The sequence below is a fragment of the Chiloscyllium plagiosum genome, chromosome 21, assembly GCF_004010195.1.
Source record: "Chiloscyllium plagiosum isolate BGI_BamShark_2017 chromosome 21, ASM401019v2, whole genome shotgun sequence".
In the NCBI taxonomy this organism is placed as follows: Eukaryota; Metazoa; Chordata; class Chondrichthyes; order Orectolobiformes; family Hemiscylliidae; genus Chiloscyllium; species Chiloscyllium plagiosum.
In genome coordinates this window covers 13,326,939-13,346,670 of record NC_057730.1, presented here as the reverse complement: position 1 = coordinate 13,346,670, position 19,732 = coordinate 13,326,939, and the positions used below count along the sequence as shown (strand labels likewise).

The 19,732-nt window shown below is 45.5% G+C and overlaps 1 protein-coding gene across 10 annotated transcripts in view; it reads right to left on the bottom strand.

The window, feature by feature from the left end:
* tnrc18 (trinucleotide repeat containing 18) overlaps positions 1–19,732 on the bottom strand; it is a 179,187-nt gene that overhangs the window by 70,103 nt on the left and 89,352 nt on the right. For all 10 annotated transcript variants that reach the window (XM_043711267.1, XM_043711266.1, XM_043711269.1 and 7 more), the window contains 6 exons: positions 16,545–16,635; positions 11,290–11,495; positions 9,353–9,499; positions 7,917–8,095; positions 4,453–4,867; positions 2,720–3,622 (listed from right to left, as the gene is read on the bottom strand). In XM_043711267.1, coding sequence (XP_043567202.1) covers positions 2,720–3,622; positions 4,453–4,867; positions 7,917–8,095; positions 9,353–9,499; positions 11,290–11,495; positions 16,545–16,635 — 1,941 coding nt within the window. The remainder of the gene's footprint in view (positions 1–2,719; positions 3,623–4,452; positions 4,868–7,916; positions 8,096–9,352; positions 9,500–11,289; positions 11,496–16,544; positions 16,636–19,732) is intronic.

Below are 19,732 nucleotides of genomic sequence, written 5' to 3'. Positions count from 1 at the left end.
TCACTTGGAATAAGTTTTTTTCACTCACTAATGGTTTCCTCATAAGGGGTTGGTTAGCTCCTATCAACCAACAATGGTTGACCTCAAATGGAATCCTTTGTGTTCTTATTGCAACCAGCTAGATGACTGGTTGGCAATACAGGCTGATGCCAACAACACAGCTTCAACTCCTGTTCTATTCCCACCATCACCACGAAAGTCCTGCTTCTCAGTCTCACCCCAGACCTTAAGTGTAGTGGCCTTCACTGTCTAATGAGAGGGCAGCCCCATGGTCCTCTGGGATTACGATGACTACATTAGTCTCCTCATGATGGTATTTACAAAGGGGATATGGGAGAAAAAATTACAGAAATGGAAGAGGACAAAATAAATGATCCTTTCCTGCTCATCAAGATGTGATTTTTAAAAGCACATCTTGACTTCTTGACAAGACCTTTGAATATCTCACAGGCATGACTCTCAGCTTCATAGAGTCATAGTCATTGTCATAGAATCATATAGCACCGAAACAAATCCTCCGGTCCAACCAGTCCATGCCGAACATAATTCCAAACTAAACTAGTCGCACTGGCCTGCTCCTGACCCATATCCCTCCAAACCTTTCCTTTTCACGTACATAAACGTTGTAATTGTGCCTGCATCTCCCACTTCCTCTAGAATTTCATTCCACACATGAACCTCTGTTTAAAAAATTTTCCCCTCATGTCTTTTTTACATCTCTCACCTCTCACCTCCAAAATGTGACCCCTAGTCTTTAAATCCTCCCCCCCCCCCCCCCCCACTAGGGAAAACACAACTACCATTAACTCTATGTATACTCCTTATTATTTTATAAACTTCTAACAGGTTCCCTCTCAATCTCCTACGTTCCAGTGAAAAAAGTCTCAGCCTGTCCAGCCTTTCTTTATAACTCAAGCCTTCCAGCAACAGGCTGGTACACCTCTTCTGAACCCTCTTTAGCTTCATAATGCCCTTCTGAGTAGTTGTTCAGGATGGTGGGTTATTTTCCAAAATACAATTCACACACAAGGCAAGGTTAATGCATCAATGAGCCTTAGCAAAGCAATGTGAAAAAGCTGCTGTGTACATTGGGCAGTAAGAATCCATTCACAGGAAGCCACACAGTCCTCAAATCATTTATTTCCTTTGTAAAAATGTCACAAAAAATTTCCATGAAAGAACATATGGTTTAGGAGGTTTCATTTTGAAGATCCCCAGAAGGGTCATAATTGGCTTCAAATTTTGCAACAACAACTTGGTGGCCAAACTAGTGTGGATTTGGATGGATGCATGGAAAAGAAGAAGGGTTCTATTTATATTTCTTTTGGCATATCTTCATGCTAATTAATTCTGGCTGCGGATACTTTTTCCGACTCCTGGCACTCTGTGACCGAGTCAAGCAGCCCTTGGATTAGGCAGAACATTAGCCAGATGCAAAGCTACACTCCCTGGTTGGGAATACTGGGCTTTCATCTCCAACCCGATGGCGCCTCTCCTCAGTGTAACTGTTTTGAGTTCCCAGTTTGGCCAACCTTGTGGTTTCTCTCCCATTGCCAATCAAAGCAGGGGGACACAGCAATTGGTTTTGTTCAGGAGTTGAAGACTGACCTCTCTCATTTTCCCTCACCAGTTTCTAGTCAGCAGAAAGAGCAGAAGCCTTCCAATCTCGAATGCAATCATTCTAACTAGATTTTAATTCTCTATCATCCCGTTCCATTGAAATCTGATCAAATGTAAATATTTCTATCAGAATTAATTATATCACATATCAGAATGGACTCTTGTGCACAGAGTATTTTTGATTGCAGGGTCTTTTGATCCATACAATGGTTGACCTCAAATGGCACCCTTTGTGTTCTTATTGCAAGATTCTGTGCTGTTTCCTTAATCTTATTTTCCGTTGGAATTCTAGGAAAAAGGATTTTTAAAGCTTTTTGACAGTTTGCCGCAGGTTTACAGTGTAAATCTGTACAGAAATGATTTTTAAAAATCCTGCCGCTATGGTGACTGTAGTGGACTGAGTGGAAAGCAAGCAGTTCCCAAAGTTTGCATTATGCTGCCTATCACACTTAGAGAAAGATACAGCAGGGCTGACGTGAGGGATGAGAATGGTCACAATACTGCAGAAGTGGGGGGTGGGAACGGAGGGGTATCTACTGAGATCAGAGCTAAGATGCAAATGAGGCTGTGGGGGAGGATCTCAAAGTAATCTATAAAGTTCTCACAGAACTTATAAGATAAATGCCGGAAGGATGTTCCTGATGGAGTCTAGAACCAGGATCACAATCTAATGTTATGGGATAGACTACTCAGGAGGAGAAATGTCTTCACCAGAGAGTGGAGTGAGCCTGTTGGATGCTCTGCCACAGAAAGAGGCTGAGACAAAACATTGAATGTTTTCAAGACAGAGTTAAGATCTAGTTCTTTAGGCAAAAAGAAGCAAATTAGGGAGAAAGTGGGAACATGGGACTGAGTTGGATTGTCAGCCATGGTCGTACTGAATGGCAGAGCATGCTCGAAGGGCTGAATGGCCTACTGCTACTCCTAGTTTTTATGTTGTTGAGACAGAGTAGAGAGATACTTAAACTCTACTTAGTTGTTCTGGACCTGACCTGAGACCTCTCACTTCATTTACTGTTACTCAGCATTAACATTCCCGGACAAGCAGAAATTCCCTGGAGTCAGGGATGGAAGAAGCAGGAAAGGAAAGGTTACTTACGTTTATTGACGCCACTTGACCTGCGGCGTTCTAGTTCGAGTTCAGCAATCTCGCTCAGCAGCGCAATGCCAATGAGGGAGGAGCTGTCCGCTGTGCTGAAGTCCGAAGGCATGGTTGTCTCAACAGGTAAGGAGCAGGTTTGGGGAAGCTCGACAGCAGCTACCAGAGCATTCATGCCAGCCATTGGATCGTCCAGCTTTATCTCCGGTGTGTGTTCCTCAGGAATCTGGAAATGCAGCTCAAACTGCTCCGTCGTATTCAAAGGTGCGGTGTGTAATGTCTCTTCAATGTTGCTCTCAGTGTCCACTTGCTCAGTTTTAAAATAGTGATCAGTGTGCTCTGGCAATTCCTCTGGTTTTGAACTGTCCACCTCCGAATGTGTCATTGCAGTTTGATAGTCACCGAGAGGAGAGCTGGCCTGCACTTGTTGCAGTTCCCCTTTGGCCTCTTCCTCAGGAGTGCAAGCTACTGTCTGGTAAGGTGACTGACAGTTCTGGTGGTCTTCCTGGCTCTCTATGGTTGATGAAGCCTTGTGTTCTGTGGTCAGGTCAGTTGGCTCATCAGTCATTTCTCCACCAAATGGCCCTGGTTTACTCTGCCCCTCGAGGTGTCGATCGCATAGGCCCTTGCTGCCCTCCAGTTCAATCAGATCTTCACACTGCACTTTGATCTCAATTGGTTCTGCAGCCATGTCCTCTTGCACTGATGGGGGGTGCAAGTGTATCGGCTTGACATCGGGCGAGGATGGGGCGATAGAGCAGGGCCTGGGCTCGGAGGCCTCTGGCAGTGGTACGTCAGGTGCCAAGTCATCAGCATCAGATGCAGCAGTAGGCTGCAGGAGGTAGGGGTAATGGCTGCCAAAAGAAGTTGGGAGGGAGCGGTAAGAATATCCTTGAGGAATCTCTGTCAAATACGGAGAGAAACAACAGTTAGCTCACAAGTGAAACTAATTGCCAAATCAGATAAATCCTGGCTTCTCTGGTAGAAGCTGTTAGACCACATCCTATACATGAAGCACACTTTATATGTGAATACCAAGATGTCAGTGGTCTTAGAAATGAAGTCATGTGCTAAAATTCTGCACACAACACAGAGATCCCAGTACGACCTTAAAAGCACTTTCCCCCCGTTTTGTAACTTATATCATTTATCATGTCAAACAGGACCAAGTGTTAGCTGTGATCACATCTGGCTTTCATGATGACTGATCAGGAAACCTAATGTCGCAATACAAATCAAAATCCTTAACAAATAAGAAAAGGAACAACGATTTATTCAAACAGACAACCACCCGCCCCGGCTTCTGAACTGAAGAACACAGACTGAGACACGCACTGGTTAATGTCAACTGAACCAGAGAATTTCAGAAACAATGTTCACATTTACTTGGCTCGGGGCTGCTTCAGGCTATCCAGGTATTCCATCACCAGCTTATGATGGCAACCCATCGAAACAAAGAGTCAGGGACCTGACACTCGAGAGAAGGAGGTAGGCTCAACGTGAGGGAGAGGAAGGCCTCAAGCAGAAACAAGACTAGGTCTCGTCCAGATCACTGGGAACCTTAGAAATTTGTTGAAAGCATGCAATACTTATTGCAGCGGGCGGCCTAACTGATATCATGTCTGCAGTGACCCGGTTCAGTCTCTCATTTCCTCACTGCCATTTTGAACTGCAGTGATTTCACTGCCATTGTCTGCGACTGTAAATCTCACTGCTTCAGTGCAACTCCTTACCAGGAAACAGGGCTTGAAAAGGAGCAGAAGCATCTTTCTCCAAGCTTTTCTTCTCAGACTCTTCGGATGCTTCCACTTTCTGGGGTAAGGCTGGGGCTGGAGGTGGGGAGCCATGTGGAGGGCTTGGTGGATGGGAGGCTGGAGATGGCGAGTGATAAGGCTGGGGGGGTAATGGATCCTCCATCTCCACTCTCACGTCAGATTTCAGTTTCAGTCTGGGCGACGAGGTATGTGCTGAGGGAGGGGGCGTGCTCGTCTTGTGGTAGGAGGTGGAAGGCACTGGCGAATGCGATGAGTGCCGTTTCTGTAATATCCCCGTCGAGGAGGTCACCAGGCCGTGCTTGCCTCCCTCAGAGCTTCTCTTACACACTTTATCTTCCATCTCATTCCTCTGCTCGTTCGCTTTTAGTCTTTCCTGTTGGAAACATAAAAGGGCAGCACACAGTGAACACATTCCCTCCCCATTTGCATTCGGCCATTTTTACTCAGAATGAAACAGCGTTGGGGATTGTACAAGTGTTCTGGTCACCAGTGTCGGCCATTTTGGATCAGGGCTGGCAACAGGCACCAGATTATCAAACTAAGTTCTACAAAAACATCTTTTACAAAGTACAGCAATATCTGTACTCTACATGGCAAACTCTACAGGGGAGACTTTCCTGGCTAGTAGAGCTTATAAACGTATGTGCAAATATTTCAGGTTTGTACCAGAAAATGGTGTCTGACCATGCTACCCACCCCCTGTATGTATAGCATTTGTCACATCCAGATAGTCTACCGTGTCCCCTTTTGAAGAGAAAAGGAGTTGGGAGGTCACATTGCAGCTGTACAGAACATTGGTTCGGCCATTATTGGAGTACTACATGCAATTCTGGTCACCTTCCTATTGGAAGGATGTTGTGAAACTTGAAAGGGTTCAGAAAAGATTTATAAGGATGTTGCCAGGGTTGGAGGGTTTAAGCTACAGGGAGAGGCTGACAGGCTGGGGCAGTATTCCCTGGAGTGTAAGAGGCTGAGGGGTGACCTTATAGACGTTTATAAAATCATGAGGAGCAAGGGTAGGGTAAAGAGACAAGGTCTTTTCCCTCAGGTAGGAGAGGCCAAAACTAGAGAGCTTAGGTTTAAGATTTAAAAGAGACCTAAGGAGCACCTTTTTCATGCAGAGGGTAGTGAGTGTATGGAATGAGCTGCCAGAGGAAATGGTGGAGGCTGGTACAATTACAACATTTAAAAGGCATCTGGATGGGTATATGAATAGGAAGCATTTAGAGGGATATGGGCTAAGTACTGGCAAATGGGACTAGGTTTTAGAATATTTGGTCAGCATGGATGAGTTGAACCAAAGGGTCTGTTTCCGTCTTGTTTGTCTCTATGACTCTAAGTGCAGCATATCAACACCTGCAATTAGCAATACATACCAGTTGGCAGGGCATTAGCACCAACATTCTCAGCAAATTCCAATCAGCATTACTTTAATCCAACTGCTGAAATGGCACAGGGAAAATGGAGCAATCCAAAATTATTAATAGCGAAAGCTGCACCAATATATGTTAACTATATCCTAATGATCCTTTGGCGCTGTTAATTTTGCAGCGACAATTATGGAGGAGTGCTGAAAGCAAGGCTGAGGAGGATGACATAAAGACTTGTGTGTGTGTGCACAGCCGCTGGAGGTGGCAGCTTTAGCTCGCTCAACAGGTAGCACGTTCACCTCACAAACTGAAAGTCAGGGGTTCACTTTGTAACCCAGGAACTTCAGTACAAATTCCAGTGTGAAACTGAGGGAGTGGTTCCACAACGTTACTCCAGGGACAACCCGGATGTCTTGCTGTTATCATGGTCCCTATTGATCGTTCAATTCAAACAGATGAAGGGATTATTATCACATTCCTGTTTGGGAGACTCTGCTGGGCTTGAATTATCTCATACCTTTCCAACACCACAAAAACACTTTAAAAAATGAGTTATAAAGTGTTTGAAACATCCGGAGGTTGTGAAATATGAAGCGCATGCATTCGTTTAATAAACCTTTGGTGTTAGTGCAGCAATTTTGTCGACATAGATGAGTTTTCAATCAGGAAGGGAATCGAGGGTGAAAGGCAGGAAAATGGGTTTGAGGATCGTCAGATCAGCCGTGATCTCACTGAATGACAGAACAGTCTCAGTGGGCTGAATGGCTAACTTCTGCACCCCTGTCTTATTCCCTTCAGAATTTCGGATGCTGTGTGCAACCATTCCAAACTCAAGTCAGGGCCTGAATTTCACAAATATGAGTGGATGGATCGATCAGAAGATAAACTAGTTTTCCCACAAGCCCCCTCCATCACTGTTGCCCTCTTTCACCTTCTCTTGGTCTTGATGCCTCACTTTCATAAAGCAATGAACCGAGGAGGGCCTGCCATCGTAAATCCAACAACTTTCCCATTCCCATTCCCATTCCCATTCCTTCGCCAAATAATGGCATTGGTCTGTGCCAACTGCTTCTGCCACCTTCCTGACAGGCAACCAGCAGAACCCCCACAGGGCTAACACAGCCCAGGCTACAACCAAGTAGAAATAATCGCCAGGAATGGGTTCCTTCTGGTAGCATGCTGGCTAAGTCTGAATTTCAACAAGAACAACGTACAGTTTAAAGCATCTTTCACGCAGTTAGAAATACGCTCTTCACCAGGATTTGGCACTGAGGGTGATGACAAAGAAGGTAGACAGAGATGTGGAGAGGTTTAGGGGGGATGGATTTCAGGTGCTTTGGCACTAAGATTCCAACTGCCTGCCTTGGGTCACTCTTACAACTTCTGGAGCTGAAAACAGCTTCTTAAATCAGCTCACAAGATTGACCACCTGACTCCCCAGCTCTGCTAACCTTGTTCGTTATTAGGGAGCCTTTGGAGGGAACTCTGAATCCGTCAACCTCTCCGATTTCTCATCATTTCGATGTGGACTGAGAGTCATGTGACCTATGTGTGGATTGTGTGTGCGTGTGTGCTTGTGCCTCTGTATGTATCTGTGCGCCTGTGTGTTGTCTGTCTGTCTGTGTGCATTTGTGTATGCACTCGTGTTTATGTGTATGTCTACCTGTATGTGTGTTTGTATATATGTGTGTATATATTTGTCTATATATATGTCTGTGTGTGTGTGTCTGTGCGTGTATGTCTGTCTATAAGTGTGTGTGTGTGCATATAGATTTGTCTGTATGTGCGTGAGTATCTGTTTATACGTGTGCATGTCTGTGTGTATATATATATATATATATATATCTGTATGTATGTCTGTGTGTGCATGTGTTCCTGTGTCTGTGTGTATGCCTGTGCTTGTGTGTGTGTGCGTGTTTAGGACACAGGTAGCAGCGATAAATGCTCAGATGCTCCTGCAATTGAAGAAACTGTGAACCAGGGCTCAGTGGCTGAGTGGGTCAGTGAAGGAGTGAGGAAGTGGAGGGGTTCGAGGTTACTGAGTGAACTCACCACGAGCTGTGCATTGCGTTGGATCTCCATGGCGTGGGCTGCCTGTTGCTGCAGCATGTAGAGCTCATGCTGCCGCAGGAGTTGCTGCTGGGACAGTAACTGGAGTTGGTGAGCATGTTGCAGGGAGCTCCCTGTCGGCGGGTACATCGAAGGCCACAGCGGCCGCTCCATTAACTCTGCTGCAGAAATACACACAGCCATCACCATCAGCAGCAGAACTAAACACTGTACACACTCTGTACACAGAGACAGCTTCTTCAATGAAAGATAGTCATGTTATTGGGGGGGGGAACACACACAGTTTATATTCTCAAAGGCATACAGCGGAGGGGAGCAATTAAATACTCGAACAGTCAGCAGAGTGCTGGAGTACTCTGAAAATCTGCTCCCAGACTCAGGACCAGACATCAGCCCAACATCTCACTGATACGTTTTCTAGTTCAGAACACAGTGCCTACAGAGCCCTGTGGGAAAAGCCCCGATCCCCGATCAATGCTGAGCCAAGCTGTGGTCTCTCTGGGATTCCGACCGACCTGGCCAGCTGCAGGATTTTTCTGTTTGCGGCAGAGAGTTCGCTTTTGTTCTGTATCTCCAAACCCAGCCACGCCATTTCAAACCAAAATCAGAAACCTCGGGAGAAACTTGGCAGGTCTTGCAGGATCTGATGGGGAAAAAGCAGAGACAACATTCCCAGAGTCCCCTTCCTCACAATGCTGAACACAGTTCTGAAGAAGGGTCACCCGACTCGAACCGTTAACCCTGCTTTCTCTCCACAGGTGCTGCCAGACCTGCTGAGTTTCTCCAGCAATTTTATATTATTGTCTCAAATTTCCAGCATTTGCAGTTCTTTGTTATGTTTTAGAACCGACTCAATCCCAAAGATACCATTCTAACAGTCAGTCCCCACTCCCCTCCCAAGCTGGATAGTGGCTAGTTGGCCTATCGATAACGGAGATAGACAAAGCCCCCACCCCCACAATGTTGACAGATCACTTGAAGCTCTTACATAGGCACAGGGATTGCCATGTGGATTCATCATCACCATCCTCCACTGAATAGCACTCTCACTGCTCGGCTCTCTCCAACCCAACAGCAGTGGACACTGAGCTAATGTGTGTCCTTAACCCTGGCCTTCAGATAACACAGTCCAACAGTTACATTCCAATACTCAGTGCTTCCCTAGCAACTGCAGCAAGGCCGTCTGCTTCCTGCTTAGATCTAGATTTGTACCTTCATACCCAAGCTGCCCTTTTCAGATGCTGCATACCCATCTGAGTCCTGCAGTAAGTCGTCACTGTCTGAACTGGCCAATATCAACACTTACTGCATCAATCAGCCATCACTTCAGATCATTTCTGACATTGCCCAACAACAGGGAGCTAGAGCATTGTAGGTTGATATACACACACTGTCTGGCCCTTTCCCTTCTCACATACCAAAGTGTGGTAAATGTTCTGTCGGGATCACCACCAGCTGGCCAGACTGCGGGTCTCTTGCAAACTGGTACGTTGAGGGGATTGAGCCGGGAATACTGGGGTGAAAGCCAGGAGGCATTCCTTGGTGTAAAGATGGATGAGTCAGACCTGCAGGAAGCAAAAGAACAGCACGGCCGTGAAGACGGTCTGAAATATTCGTATCTCATTCCATTTACTAAAGTGTCACTAATGATGAAGTAATGCTTATTAAAGTGCAATCAAATGGAATAACAGTGAGAAAGACAACGCTCCGGTTCACTGAGCTGAAAACAGGCTCAACAGGAATGAGGCCAGGAATCAGTGTGAGATAGGATTGGCTGGGGAGGGTAGGATTGGCTGGGGAAGGTAGGATTGGCTGGGGAGGGTGTCACATTGGAGTTGTACACAGCTACTCTTACCAATGAACATCAGCAAGTTCAGTTCAACTGTCAGTGGAAAATTATCCCCCTATGAAAGGTGATGTTTTTACGGCCATTAGACCGAACAGCTCAGGTGTGGTAAGTTTTAATTCCTTCATTCATGGGATGCGGCTGTCAATGTGGGCATGTGGCTGAGCCAGTATCTCTAATCCATCCCTAGTTACCTTTACTGGTCTGTGGTTTTACCTGGGACAGCTTTATGTGGGTGAACATTCCAGCTTTAACCATCAGATCCAGCCGGATGGATATTTCCTAATCAACCAACTTGGAAATGTTAGTAAACACCTTTGGAGCAGGATGGACGTGAATCTAGACCTCGTGGCTCAGAGGTAAGGACATTATCACATCAGATAATTGTCATTTTCAGCAAACTGAGCCCAAAACAGCACATAGCCATGGGACTTGAACCCTGGACCCTCAGCTTAGAAGTCTGAATTACTACTGACTGAGCTACTCAGGCTCCAAGGGTCTAGGCTATTAGCTCCAGCAGGGCCCAGACCATGAATCAACCACATGTGAGTGAGTGAGGGAAGTCAAGAAGCATCACCATAGTGACTGAGAGTTAAAGCTTCTGCTTGATGTCTCACTGGCAACATCTGGAGAGTTTATGAGTTTCAGTCGTTTTAGGTCTGTACATATATATGGGACTCTTGTGCAGCAGTGGTAGTGTCCCTGCCTCTGAGCCAGGAGGCTCAGGTTCAAATCCTACCTGCTCAGAATTGTGTAGTGGCTTCTCTGAACAGGTTGGTTGGAATGTTTGGGAGGGGGGTGGTCGGTGTGTATGCTTGTGCGATTGTTCTACTATACGCTTTTTTCTTATTCAAGTGCCGCTTCCAACCTGCACATTCGCAGCAAGTTACTGATCGTGGATACAATATTTGGAGGTCAATCTTAACTTTGTAGGATAACATAAAATGGGTGATTCTAGCCAGATCATTTCCACTGAAAAGAAAGATGGGATATGGAGCTTCCAACTTGCTGTCCGCCATTTGCTATCCGCCATTTCACACTGTTCACTGTTCACTGTTCACACAGAGTGACTAATGACAGAACAGACTGGAACCCTCTCGTCTACAAAGCAGCATTTCACATTACGAATGGCTTCAAGGGAATAGGCATTGAGAAGGTGTTTCTGCTTGTGGGTGACCGACAATGAGGGGGTCATGAATATCTGATCATCACAAATATATCTTCTAACAAATGGAGGAGGAACATCTTTACCCAGGGAGTGATGGGAAAGTGAACGTTGGACAATCTGAGGCACCCGTCAGAGACACCTGCAACGAGAAGCAAACGAAGGACTGAAAGTGTTGTGGATAGGGTTAGATAATGAACCTTGCAGAGTGTAAGTGCTGACACATGGACCAGTTGGGCTGAATGGCCTGTTCCTGTGCTGCATATTCTAGGTTAAGTCCTATTCCAATTTCTCAACCAGCAACAAAATTCATGAGACATTTCCATTTCCACAGCTGTACTGACCGTACGGATGACCTGTCAGCCACATGGAGGGACTCCCAGTCCGAGGAAGCCACGGATGAGATGCTAAGTGTGAGGTGGGGTCAGTAGACCAGCGACCAGCTCCAGCCAGAGCCGGCCCTCCCATAACCATCAGGTTCGAGTTCAGACTACCAGCGCTGCAGCCTGGAGGATGTAACCGGGCAAAATCCGCCAACTCCTTACTCTCTCTGCGTTTGGAGAAGAAAATAGCCAATTTAGGATTAAACAGGTTGACTCAAAGAAATAAGCTGCTGCATTCTGTTAGAACACCTACGTACGTGTAAAAGTCCCCGCAAAAACATGATGCACAGAGGTTGTAAAATGGCAATGCTTTGTATCGTGGCTTTAATTACCGAGAGAGGCTGATAGCATAAATTTACAGCTGACAAGGCGATGAATGAGTTATGATCAAAAGTCCCAGAGGAAATTTAGTGAAATCCATCCGTCGCAAAACAATCGTGACGTATTCTGCTTATAATCCTTGCGCTTTCATTTGGAAAATGCATATACGTTTTACTGCTGAGGTGGTTTTCTGTAGCCAAGGGGAAAGAAAGCAGAGGGAGCTGCTTATGGACATTAATGTCATCCAGGAGATCTGTGAACCTGTCATGGCTATTGCAAAGCTGACTGCAGGGCATGTCAGATATTAGTGCAACATTGACTTGTTGCTCTGGTATATATTAGAGGAATTTGAATACCTTTCATTCAAGCACAACCAGAATAAAAGCTATAATTGAGTCATATCTCAAGGAGAATATTTTCTCAGTGGTCTGGGAGGAGAGGAAGGGAGATAGGCAAAGAACCTGAAGCACTGTATACTGCAACACATGGATTGGAATGGAAAGGTAAGACCTTCTGATTTTCTTTATCTTTCTGAGGCTCTTTAAAGAAAACCATTGGCAGCTCAAGGAGGGGTGAGGCACCTTGCTTCCCCACTGTGTGTCCACTTGCCTCATTTGAAATGAAGACTAAAAACGCAAAGACTGCATTTGGAGGCAGCAAGGCATGACCGGGAAGCTCTCATAACCAAATACGCCCCAGTGCCTTCGCTGTTCAGTACAAGAAATAGCGGGGGAGTAAACAGGATGCCGAGGGACAGATTTCTAAAATGTCCTGACCTTTATGGCAACTTGCACACTTGTCTGGTTTAAAATGGAAACACTCAGGTTCACAGGCCTTGCCATGTTATCTTTTCAGTACATGCATCGAAGTTTGTATTTTCTAAAGTATTGTAAGGGAGCTGGGAGAGTGGAATTTGAAAGCACTTTGTAGAACAAACACCTTTAGCTTTCATCTGCAACTTATCTGTGGAAGCAGAAAAGCATAAATCACTTAACAGTGTAACAGTCCTGCACCTCAGTGGAAAGCAGTGAATAGGCCCTGTCTCCCTGCACATACACACTCTGGGCTACACACTAACAAAAGGCAAACAAATAACTTCACAGGAGATCAGCCAATACCAGGGTCTTTAGTTAGTTGTTTCAGAAACCTTTCAACACAGACAAATGAAAAGAAGGCCATAAAAAGATATCTTCTTTTCAAAAAAAAAATTCTTTCCTCTCTAAAGGCAAATCCCCCGACATGCCCACTGCCATTGTTCTGTGTTTCTAAGTGAAAGCTAAAAGCTTTTTTTTTCCATAAGATGGAACAGGCAGAACAGAGTGAACCAGAGCTGCAGGATTCAGTTTCCATCAGCTACAAGGTCAAGTTTGGAATGTTATCAATTAACCAGCAGAATGGAGCACAGCCAGTTGCCAGTGCTGGCAGCGTCTCTATCCCCCTTGACTTTAAGCTACCCAGATGCATGCTGGGGAGAGGCAGCAAGCAGAAGCTAAATATCGGAAACAGAGATACACTGAAGTCACATAGGGAGGAACAGAAAGACTCTTAAATTGCACAGGGAAGTTAGAGGTGTAATTGTTCAGGTAGGTTCCACAGCCACACCCCTACTTCCACCCCAAGCAGTCCTCCATTGGTGTACCTGATGCCTGAGCTTGCTGATTGCAATTGGGAACACGTTTCTTGAGAGCTTTGTTGCTCTGGTAGATGTGCAAACACAAACACACATGCAGAGACACACAACACACCCACAACCACACGCGCGCAGACACACACACACACACAACCACACACATACCACACACATGCACAGACACACACACACACGCAGAGACACACACATACACATCTCACACACACACAGAAACATGCACACATCATACACCCACACACATGCAGAGACACACCCACACACATGCAGAGATGCACACATACACACGCAGAGACACACACACACATGCAGAGATGCACACACACACACATGCACAGGACACAAACACACATTCAATGAAATGCACACAGATATGTGTGTGGAGACCCATGCACATGTACAGACATGCAAACAGAAAGGCACAGTCAGGGACAGAAGCGCACACACACATGCACAGACGCATGCACACACAGACATGCACAGATGCATGCACACAAACACACATGCACATATGCATGTACACACAGACTCAGACACTATTAGGGAGCTGCCTTCTCTATTGCAAGGGATAGTGATTTCCACTTGAGCCAAATCCTGAAGTGGCACTGCCTGCAGTTGTGCACAATCTCCCAACAAACTCATGTGGTAGGAGAGCTTTCACTAGCATCGCAAAGCAGTGTCCCTACAATTTGTCACTTCAAAAGGAGTTGGCAAAATTTCCAAAATATAGAAGCAATTTTCACTTGTGTACTCAATGCCATGGAACGCAATTGCTGCTCATATTTAATATTAACATTCATCAGTCTTTGGTTCGAAAACTTCCAAATAAACAATTCCAATAATTGCACAGGGTGGGAAGTTGCTGACAGATTAATGGTCACTGTGGAGTGGATTCAATGTTCAAAACTTTTTTGAATGCTCGCCATTGTTCAATGTCACAGAGAGAGAGAGATAATCTGTATCCTATCAGCATTCCTCATTCATCCTATTCATACTCTCCAGCTGCTGGGCTGCAGCAGATAACGTAATCCAACACGCCTGTTCTGACAAGGCTTCCACAATGCATGGTGCCCAGTTGTGATTGCCCTGGTGTGTAACGTCATGAATTCACTGACAGCAGGAGATCATCATCAAGTGCCCATTCCCAAGCGGGCTCCAGCCAACCGTGCCATGACCCAAGACTGGGTGACAACACGTGACCAATTCAAAAACATTCATAATATGCAGGTTTGCCCGTTTAAAGTGCCAGGTTTGGCCCAAGTTTGGACAGTAGTCTCACCTCTGATTGAGAAAGATTTGGGTTCAAGTCCCACTCCAGTAACTTGTGTACAAAATCCACGCTGACATTCCAGTGCAGTACTGACGGAGTGCTACTCTGCCTGTCTTGAAAGTGAGGCATTGAAACTGACATTTTCTCTGCCCCCTCAGAAAGATCTCAAGGATTCAAGGAAGAACTGTGTTCACCAATCCAAATCTACTCCTCAACCAACATCAGGAGCACAGGAATACCTGATTACTATCACACCTGATCACTGTTGGTGAGAGCCTGTTGGGAGCAAATTGGCTGTCATTCTTCCTTTGTTACACCAATCGCTGCACTTCAAATGTTACTTCATTGGAATGCCCTAAGGTTCGGAAAGATGCTATATAAATGCCTCATACGCTTAAATATTAAACTGGAAAGGAATAATTGGAACAGAAGGGCAGCAATAGAAGTGAGCAATTCAGCACCAGACTATTGATCTGGCTATACTTATAAGCAAGCCCTACCCTTTTTATATTGGAAAATACTAGAGGATTCTGCAACTTTTCATACCATATCATACAATGATTTTAATAAAGGCAACTTAAAAGGGGAAGTTAATGTAAAAGGATATCTAAAAACATAAGTTCCAAACTGTAATTCAGCTGACAGACCGGGGGAGAAGAAATAACAACTACGCTAAGTCAGGATTAAATAAAGAAAATCCGATAAAGGGGCTCTTTGTGTTCCTGCAGCAGCTCTGCCATCTTGAACCTGTGCCAGCTTCAGATAGTGCAGCTGTATCCTTGCCATTCTGCTCAACCCCAGCCTGTCTCATGGACTGCGGCTGGTGCAGAGCAAGACATTGTTGTGTCTCGTCCCTGTCCCTGGAGTCTTTAAAGGAGCAGACTCATGCAGGATGGATGACAGGCAGAAAAATAACCAAGGGGAAACATTCCCTCCAGGGAGCCAGTGGGAAGTGTAATAAGAATAATCCCTCCAGTGTACATATCGTTGCTTTTTCAAACTGTTTGTCTTGGATCATTTAAACATAATAACACTTGTAGAACTTCGGGTAACAGAATTAATGAGAGCACTTTTCGTTTAGCACAACACTTTTCCAAGGCAGTGAAAGGGCCTGATTGTTACTTAAAAGGAAAAAAAGAACTTGTTACTTTAGACTGAGGTCATTATTGTGCTGGTCACTTTATAATCCCTACAAGACATTACATCAACTCAACCAATTTGTGACATTTACTTTTCCGAAGTCACTTCCTTTTATATAAAGTGTGATGAGCTGATACTCCATGACATTGACTGGAGATGAACGAGAGACAGTGCTCACACTAATACAGCGTTTAAACACGGTGCTTCCCAATCAATGAGACTTTTCTAAAGCAAACTCAATCTTCTGGACAGAAAGATCCCACAAGGGAAAGGAAGATAAATGATTTGGTGATGCTGGTCGAGAATGAACCTTGGCCAGGGCACCTTCTGCTGCTCAGCAGGACCACCCAAGCAGACATTAAGCCCTGGGTTTAATGTCTCATCTGAAAAATAACCTTCCCCAACAGTACACGGCTCCCTCAGCACAAGATTACTACTGGATTATGTGCCTAAGTCTTGATGAAGGGACTTTTCGCCATGAACGTCTGATTCAGGCTGTCAGTAATGCCACAGAACTGAGCAGAGTTGGAGGCTACATAATAGGGGCATTGTCAACTAAATGAGATGGGATATGTGTAATGGAGAGGTATCACATTTTAGATGAGCTACATGCTATAAAAGAACCTGTACTCTGTTCATGTCACAATATGAGTCAACAAATCCATGGGGAACATTATTCCCTTGAGACGTTTGTGGTGAATCTTCTTTTTGGCAATGGCCAGATTCCCCCCCACCCCCCGATTCTGTTATGTCTATGTTGTACTCAAACATGTAGGGCCCCATTTCAAGGGAAAGTGCTGGCACTGGGAACGCCTGCCATATTTCTGGCCAACTCACCTCAGAAGCTTCTCCTGCTCGCGGGCGATGAGACGCTCCTCGCGATGGCGGTGGCGATCATCACTTCGCTCTTCGTCGGTGCGCCCAGGTCCTGAAAGCAAGAACAGACGCCAAACATTGGACCTCAAAAGAATGCCATAATCTCAGTGACGTGCCACAGACGTTTTCAAACATCTTCCAAGAGTGTTGAAAAAGAACGTTCCTCCAATTAAATCGATGATAGGCATATTTTATCCTCACACTAACCTCTTAGAGTCATAGAGTGATAGAGATGTACAGCATGGAAACAGACCCTTCAGTCCAACCCAATGCTGACCAGATATCCCAACCCAATCTAGTCCCACCTACCAGCACCCGGCCCATATCCCTCCAAACTCTTCGTATTCATATACCCCATCCAAATGCCTCTAAAGTTCAACCAAAATCACAGCTACCACAGAACACTCTTGATACATAATTCCTGTCAAAGGGCAATGCCAGTCCTGAACTGTGTGCCCAGTCCACCATGTATAAAAGATGGCAGTGAAAATAAGCAGATTCCAGTTGAAGATCCAGTTACCCAACTGATCAACGCCACATTACTGCTAAGTCTCAGTAACACACCAGAACACCATCAAAAACAAGCCCATCCAAGAATCTCTGATGATTCCTCATTAAACCAATGTTAATTAAGTAAATGTGAGGTGAAACATGTGCACAATGTGTTAAATGTCTTAAGCCACAATGCAGAATCCTGGAACATTACAACCCTGTAACAGGCTCATTGTGAGCTACCTGCACTGTCCCATTCAATTCTTCACTCTCTCATGCCTTTTAATATTTCTTTCTCAAGCTACAAACTGATTCCTTTTAAATCCCACAACCACAGAATGATTAGAGCACAAAACAGAGCTCATTCAGCCCCCATTGTGACCAGGCCAATTCACCACAAGGGCATGTTTTGGGGCAGCACAGTGGTTCAGTGGTTAGAACTGCTACCTCACAGTGGCAGGGACCCGGGTTCGATTCCAGCCTCGGGCGATTATCTGTGCAGAGTTTGCACATTCTCTCCGTGGCTGAGTAGGTATCCTCCAGGTGCTCCAGTTTCTTCTCATAGTCCAGAGATGTGCAGGTTAGGTCGATTGGTCATGCTAAATTGCCTGCAGCATCCAAGGATGTGTGGGTTAGGTGGACTAGCTATGGAAAATGCAGGATTACAGAGATAGGATAGGGGGTGAGTCACTCTTCAGAGAGGCAGTGTGGACTTGAAGGGCCAAATGGCCTGTTTCCAAGGATTCAATGGATCATGATTTAAGCCCAACCTCATGCCTTTACCCCATTGTCCTGCAAATTTATTCTCTTCACACAATGATACAATTTGATTGACAGAAGTTTTCCAACTGATGAGAAGTCTGGACAGTGTAGATAGGGAGAAACTGTTCCCATGGGTGGAAGAATAAAGAATAGAGGACACAGACTTAAGGCAATTGGTAAAAGAAAGCAACGTCAATGCACAGGGGAGCATTTTCACGTATGCAGTGGTTGGCAGCTGGAATGTACTGCATGAGAGTGCAGTGGAAGCAAGTTCAATCAAGACTTTAGAGAAGGAATTGGATTACAGGGATTACAGAGAGAATGTGGATAATGGCATTCAGTGAACTGAGCCCTCAGAGGGTTAGCACAATAACAGTGAGTGAATGGTCTTCTTCAGTGCTGTGACCATTCTACAGTCATGGTTTCCTGCTCTGCGCATTGTGTAGGGGCAGGTGATTAACTGACCACCTTTACCAGCAACAGAGTTCACCCAATCAAGCATCAATTCAATGCTTAAGGAACGTCCTGAAAGCTTTTCATCCAATAAGGAGTCTCAGCACTGAAGCTCCGCTCTGCTGGCCAATCCAAGGTTGCCAGTCCCAGGGAGATTGAAGGGCATCGATGAAAGTTCACTCTGAGGAGCCGTGAAGACCTGCCACTATGGATGTTTTGGGTGGGGTAGGCCACGAGTTGGGAAGAGGGGCACCTTGGGTGTTGTCGATGCAAATATAGATTAGATTATCTACTGTGTGGAAACAGGCCATTCGGCCCAACAAGTCCACACCAACACTCTGAAAAGTGACCCACCCAAACCCATTTCCCTCTGACTAATGCACCTAACACTATGGGCAATGTGGCATTACCAATTCACCTAACCTGCACATCTTTGGATTGTGGGAGGAAACCGGAGCACCCGGAGGAAGCCCATGTAGACATGGGGAGAATGCACAAGCTCCACACAGACAGTCGCTCGAGGCGGGAATTGAATTCATGTGCCTGGTGCTGTGAGGCAGCACTGCTAATCTACTGAGACACCAAGCCACCCCCATAGTGAGGGTGGCTTTCAGTGGCAACCCCATTACCCCCTCAGTGTCCCCATATTGGGGCAAATGGAGACTCCACCCTTCCTCCTTTCCTTCGACTCACCAACCCAGCAGGCAGGCTATCACAATGCTCAGGTTTGGGAAAAGTCACGATTCCCACTGTCTGAGGCGGCCATTTTTGGATTGAGGCCTTTAACTGGTCATTAATTTAGGATCTACATTGGCAGCAGGTTGAGGAGGTCTCTGAACTCAATCACTGAAGTGATGTGGCACCACTACCCCTCTACAGCCAACCTTAGCCCTTCTCACCACGTTCAGGGACAGAAAAAAGTCACACCCCTTGCTTCGGTGAAGTCCCTTTTTGAAAACTATGGTTAAAAACAGTTTTGCTCAAAATACCTTTGAGGAGCATTTGCAGACTCTGCCTGAACAATAGCATTCCAAGTGTAAGGCCTGTTTCCCTTAAATTCGCCAATGTCTCTTTTGTTACTGTCTTACACTTATGCCCGAGTGTCACACATTCAGTGCCTGGTGGAAACAATCTGTGGCAGATTATTTTCTTCCCAAACTCTTAGACTTGAGAAACCTCTGGAATAGCTCCACAGAGGGCTACAGGTCTCTCCTCAGGTGCTCCCTTATTGAGCGATACGTTTTCTTGTGCTTCAGCCTTTTGGCAAGTTACACAACAGGAGTCTCTTGACCTCAATGCCCACTGGTAATTGCCCTTTGAAAACCATCTTTCTTCCATTAATTTCATGCACTCACTCAGTATCGGTCTGCTTTCTAACAAAACCATTGAGAGATTTCTCACTACATCCTAAGTGTACTTTATCATTTAGCATTCAATTTAAT